The sequence below is a fragment of the Berghia stephanieae genome, chromosome 2 (assembly GCF_034508935.2).
Source record: "Berghia stephanieae isolate SIO BIC M18660-M18661 chromosome 2, UCSD_Bste_1.3, whole genome shotgun sequence".
NCBI lineage: Eukaryota > Metazoa > Mollusca > Gastropoda > Nudibranchia > Aeolidiidae > Berghia > Berghia stephanieae.
In genome coordinates, this window is record NC_088361.1 from 49,048,287 (window position 1) to 49,055,183 (window position 6,897).

Here is a 6,897-nt window from a genome sequence, read left to right on the forward strand (position 1 = left end):
TTAAAAGTGTTCACAGTTTTCGAACTATCCAATATCACGATTGGTCATTTTGTTCAGCTGGACACATGTGTATGGTTCTAACTTTCATAAACAAAGCAGCGTGTTTACATTTGATAACAAATGTCTAATCCTTAGACAGCAACAAATCATGTGATCGATGAGTCGGTTGGATGAAAACCTGAATATTGATCGCTCACATTCTGCGATAAGTGAGCCAAATATAATACATGATATTAAATTCAGAAATATCTCTCGTGCCCTATGGGGACGATTTATATTACCTTTCCATGTACTCGAGGTCATTGGTCACATTGCAAAGTGTGCTTAAAATGACCCACATAGTGAAAAGTGTTCAGTTTTCGAACTATCCAAAATCACAATTGGTCATTTGGTTCGGCTTGACACATGTGTATGTTTACAACTTTCATAAACAAAGCAGCATGTTTACATTTATTGAGAAATGTCAAATCGTTGTATAGCAACAAATCATTTGATCGATGACTTGGTTGGACGAAAACATGAATATATAGATCGCTACGATTAAAAACCTCCGCGGAGCTCTCTTATGAAATCTAAAAACGTATTGTCTATTAAGACAATAGAAATTGACTTTAAATTTTATTCAAGACTTGAACTTGAATTGATCGGTTTATCATCAATGTTCATTGACCGGACAACCATGCTTGGCTTTATTATTGTTATTATTTGTTGTTGTTGTTGTTTTAATTTTTATGTTGCTTAAAAAAACAAACTTCAATCTGGGGACATATTTCGGGGCTGGTCGTCGTCACCCGAACTAGCCTTGGTCACGCCAATCGATGGTAATCATTTTTCCTGATAAACTAATAGAAAAGTGTTTTGTAATTCCACATCAAAACAGATGCTGACTTAGTCCTAATGTGGCGGTAATCTGCATTATCGGCTGACAGTGAAGAAATATTATTCTCTTCGTCACTCCTACATCATATCTCTGTAACAAATAGATGATTCTCTCTCTCTCTCTCTCTCTCTCTCTCTCTCTCTCTCTCTCTCTCTCTCTCTCTCTCTCTCGCTGTCTCACTCTCTTATGTCGCTCTCGCTTACTTGTGCGAGTACCAGAACGAAGCATTTCGCATCTCGTCCGATGAGGCGATGTGAGATTAAGTCGAGGTGAGAGGGGTTGAGGAAAGTTAAGTGAGATTCTCCAAACTTCAACAGAAGTACCTAGAGAGTCATAAGTGGAACCGCTGTGCATTACGCTAACCAGTCGCTTTTGTCTCGTCACGTTGTTCGCGACTCGTGCCGGCTTGACAAAGTTGTTGAGGTGCGTGAGGCAAAACGACTCGGTTAGAACAGCATGCAGCTTATCCTCCCCAAAAACTTCGTGGTGTTAATTTATTTTTACATAGCAAACTTCCAAAGCACCTTTAGTAGATGAGGAACTAATCGCGTTAAATTGGCATCCTATAGCTACATAATTATAATTTGTCTTCAAAAGGATAATTGCACCATTCCTGTGGTTTAGTTGAAGTGATTTTGGAACGTACAAAACATCTATACTTCATCGCAAAAAAGTTGTAACGACTTTGAATACTACCCCTGCATTTGTTCAACGTTTATTTTAAAATATAATTTTTCTTCATCATAATTTCATCGCAATAATATCACCATGAGGCTTAACTAAATTAAATTAATCAAGTTGTGATCAAGGTGCTACGCACGAACTTTGATTATACAACAGCAGTCATCATCCGATGAAGTCACACATCGTTAGAGGAGAACCACCAACCCGCTTGGGAGTCTTTAATAATACGAGTAGAATTTTGTGAAGATTTTGACGGTGATCAAAAATCTCACTGCAGCGTCCTGGGTGTAAAGGACAACAACATCATCGGCTGCTCCAGACAATATCATGACGAACCAATTCTCTACAGCCACTATTTTATCTGTCTTCGTTCTCATCACGGTCCTCATCCCGGTGCTACACAGTTCAAAAGCACCAGTCAGAATGTCAACTCCATCGGGCTATCATTCAAGAGCATCAGCAATAACAGCAGTCGGTGGTGGAAATGAAGATCATCACCGGCGAGGAATTAATGAAAGTAATTTATCTCAAAAAAACAACCTTTATTCTCGGAGACAAAGTGATATTGTTAAATCTAATCAGAATAGTAATAGTAACAACAATAATAATAATAACATTGTCATGGAGGGAACGCTACAAGGAACTTTATTAAAAGCTCAAATGACCGAGGAAGAAAATCGCCATTATAAAAATTATCTTGATACCAAAAATATGGGAGTAAAATCGTATAAGAGAAGATATCCAGCGAAAAAACCACGAAGGCATTATTACGCGAATCAGGAATTGGTCAATAACATTAACATAAGACCAGACCGATATCAATATTCCAAAGATTTAAAAAAACACAAGTACCGCCATCACCCGGTAGAGTTTCCCAAGCAAAATCTCGAATCGCATGTCTCCCAAAAGACAACTACCCTCACAATGGCCAAAACAATTCATCCCACCGTCGAATCCGTCCCGAAACAGGACGATGTTTCCGATTCGGATTCGAGTTTTTCCAATTTATCCAAACAAACTGACTTCGATCTTTCAGAACTGTCCAATTCTTCCATGGACAACGAGTCTCTCAGCTGGAACTCATCCGAGACCAAGAAATCCAATTATAGCAGGTGTCCAACTTGTCGCATGAGAGACGGAGACAGACAATATCGTATCGAACGACTTAAGCAATCGATTCTGAGTTCTTTACACATGACAGCACCTCCCAACGCGTCTCAATTGGCGATGCCCAAAGTCCCAGCCATGGCCAAATATTACCAAATTGACAGCGACATGATGAACGATTCGCCCTATTCCAAAAGAACTAACAAAGACGACGATTATACCATTCGAACGGAGAGAGTATTTACAAAAGCACGACAACGTAAGTTCATTTTAGTTCTTTTTATTTCACTTCATTTTTCTAATTTCATTTGAGACAAATTTAAATGTCATCAAAATTTTAGTAGACGTCTATTATTTCGGAGTGAGCACGATGCATGAAAGTCAATGTTATCAACTTAACTTTAAAATTTTGAGTTAGAAAAGATGCCTTTATCATTATTCCGCATTCTGGAAAAAACATGTATTTAAAATTTTGGCCGGAAAACTCGTCCTTCACATATCGATGGATTAAAATAACTCTCATCGTGTTAAAAGGTTTCAAACCTGGGACATCACAGAAAATGAATATATGTTTTGAATTGCAAAAGACTACTTCTTTTCCATTACCATATAAATATCAAATTTCCTATTTTTCATATGTACCAGTCCGACAGAATACCAAGTTGAGACAGTTCGTCACATTTTAAAATCAAACAAAGTCTGTAAACGTTGAACTTTTATTTAGAGCAATATCCACTAAACATGCTCAAAGCACTTTACAAAGGGTCCATGACCAACAGCAACACGAAACATATAGAACGAGACATGACGCCTGTTAGGCGATTTTACAATTTTATCCGACAAAAGACAACGCTGTTGACGGCCAGGTACTCATATTACACCAGAGTACGATGGATGAGCGAATGTGAGTAAAGAGTCTTCTCCAAGGACTCAAATATGCGCCGAGCAAGGCTCGAACCCATGACCTTTCGATCTGAAAGCGAGTGGTCATACCACTAGACCACATAGCCGCACATGATGTTTGAAGATTGCAGATTCATTCATTATCCGAAGCCGTACTTAGTTGGACATTTTGTAATGTAATGTTATGTTAATGTTGCTGATCGAAGTTCGAAGAAATAAACAACAATGTGAAATTGAATGTACGCTTCAATTTAATAAACGAAAATAGATAATGTAGACGTTTCGGGTTTCCTCCTCTATCAACAAAACAGGACGAATGAAACACTACAGACGAATGAGATAATGTGGTAGTCGTATTGTTAAGGTGAAACCTTTTTCATTCATCCTGTTTTGTTGATAAAGGGAAACCCGAAACATCCACATTATTTGTCTTCGTTTATTAATTCGAAGCGTACAATCAATTTCACATTGTTATTTATTTATATATTGAAAATTTGCGAATTAAAAAAGCGTTCATTGTTTACAATGACACACACTAATAACACAGTGAATATTTTGGAAAAGACAACACAGAGAAAATGTAAGAATTAGTACCAAGAATCTTTTCATCAATATAATATAAAAATGGTGCACATGTCGCATTTTTTGGATATTAAGTTATTTGGTTTGATGTGATGGAGTGAACAATTTGTTTATAATTTGACATTTATTTAATGTAAACTTTTTTTTTAATTGCTGAGTTATGTAACATAACATATTTTCTATTCTCGTTTACCCGAAGAAGGTCAAAAGCTGAAACGTCCTTTACTTTTTGTTGTATCTTTTATAAGAGACATTGTTACTCCCTTTATTTTACTCTACATTAAAACAAAAAACTCATGTAGGCACCTCAATATTTTGAGTTATGACCATTTAACGTTGACGTTATAAAAGCAGAAATTGTGGTTTGAGAAAAACGGCAAAATTGTGTTAAAATTTTTCTTATTTCAACAATTGAGTACTTCTTCTTCTAGGTTCCATGCCTGGTCCAGGCTTCGGATACTGCATGAATTATCTCTCTCCATTCCTCCTTGTCTCTTGCTTTTTCAAACAGCTCTTGGATTGTTAGGTTGGTGAAGCCCTTCAGTTGGTCTATGAGTGTTTTTCTTTGTCTCCCCCGGGCGCGTTTACCAGGTATTTTTCCACAACTTGCCAGGTATTCATTCTTATCTTTCCTTACTATGTGTCCGAAAAAGGATAGTTGTCGATCCACTATTAAGGGCATTAGTTTCCTTTGTTGGTATGTTTGTTTTAGCACTTCTTCGTTCGTTTTGTGTGCAGTATACGATATTCTCTGCATCCTTCTCAAGCACCACATTTCAAAAGCTTCAATGTTCTTTTGTGTTTCTGCATTTGTAGTCCAGCAACAATTGAGTATCTACCCTCAAATGATATTAACTGGAAATATTTATATTGTAAATATTTCTTTAAGATTTTGTGAAAGTATTCAGATATGTACAATTTATCATATTATAAGACTTTCTCAATTTTCAACGGAAAGTGTCAAAACACCTTTTATTCCAACACTCTCATTGTAATCATCTCTTTGTATTTATTAAACGAGTTATTTTTATCGTGCCCAATAACACAACGTTTATTCTACCCCTCCAAGTAAAATATTAGATATTTTGTAACCAAATGGTATGGTATTAGTATTTCTATTCACCATAATTTGTATCTTTCTCCATCTGCTTGAATGACAATTTGACCCAAAACTAATAACGTTGGATTGATCATGCGCACAAAATATTATTTTTAATTATCAACCAGCAGCTGCCGTTTACACCTAATTTCACACCAATAAACTGTGCGAACACATTCTGCAGTCATTCTTAGGGTTTTCCAATGAGAGGAGTAGAATAATGATAATGATTGATTCATTAAGCAACCAGCTCCAATCCTCATGTAAATCTAATCCCGATCTTAACCTACGTAGAGAAAATATTATGGTAACCAAGGAAATTCCGATCGGTTCGTTTAAAATACTACTAAAAAACACTACTACTACTACTACTACTACTACTACTACTACTACTACTACTACTACTACTACTACTACTACTACTACTACTACTACTACTACTACTACTACTACTACTACTACTACTACTACTACTACTACTACTACTACTACTACAACTACTGCTACTACGTCATCTCTGAGTAAAAGACATTTTCAAAAATATTTAAATGATACTTCTTTTTTCAAATCTCAAAGTTTAGTGAAATTCAACATTTGATAATCTGTCGTCACAAATTATTATTGTAGACTTTTAAAAATAAAAACAACAAAAAAACTTGAGTTTGTATATAGCGCAATATCTACTAAACGTGCTCAACGCACTTCACAGAGGGTCCCTGACCAACAGCGACACGTAACATGTAGAACGAGACATGACTAACGCTTGTTAGGCGCTATTACAGTTCACTTGATACCATTACGAGTTACTATTTAGGGGGAGGGCTGGAATAAAATGTGCTTTGGGGCTGCTCGATCAAAAATCGCGATTACTTAATAAAAATTCCCACTATTCACCCCGTTGCGGAAATTGGTCTTTGCTTGATAATTTCTGCATTCTTATTGCAAAAAACAAAACAAAAACAAACAAACAAACAAAAACCCCAACCCCCCCCCCCCCCAAACAAAAAAAAAACACAAAAAACAAAAAAAAAAAAAACAAACAAATAAAAAAAACCAAAACAAAACAAAATAAAACAAAAAACAAAAACAAAAACAAAAACATAACAGAACCAAAAAAACAAAACAAACATCAACAAACACTTGAGCTTTTATATAGCGCAATAAAAGTTCTCAAAGCGCTTTACAAAGGGTCACTGACCAACAGCAACACGTAAAAACAAGTAGGATACATGAAGCTTGTTAGGCGATGTTACAATTTTTTCTTCGACAGAGACAACGCTGTTTAACGGCCAGGTACTCATTTTACACCCCGAGTACGACGAGAGAATGTGAGCAAAGAGCCTTTTCCAAGGACTCAACTATGCACAAAATGTAACGTCAATTCGGCCCTTAAACCTTGTTATTTTTTTCCTGGGTCATTTTAAACATTAAAATAGCGTCTTATCAACGTTGAAGCCGTCTTTTTCCCCACCAAAACCACTTTTCTGCAAATTGTCTCATCAAATATAAATCAGACAATTCAAACATTAAAAAAAAAGGAAATTTACGACAATTATTGACTCTTTTATTAATTATTTTCGATTTCACCAATATTACAGTTCCCTTAAACTTTGGCTTTGTGGTCTAATGGTATGACACTCAC

At 36.0% G+C, this 6,897-nt stretch overlaps 1 protein-coding gene across 1 annotated transcript in view; it reads left to right on the forward strand.

The window, feature by feature from the left end:
* Positions 1-1,218: 1,218 nt before the first annotated feature.
* The window catches only part of LOC144965071 (growth/differentiation factor 8-like), a 61,918-nt gene continuing 56,239 nt past the window's right edge, over positions 1,219-6,897 (forward strand). Inside the window, exon 1 of the mRNA XM_078899971.1 lies at positions 1,219-2,930. Within this exon, the coding sequence (XP_078756097.1) occupies positions 1,892-2,930 (1,039 nt within the window). The 5' untranslated portion in view covers positions 1,219-1,891. The remainder of the gene's footprint in view (positions 2,931-6,897) is intronic.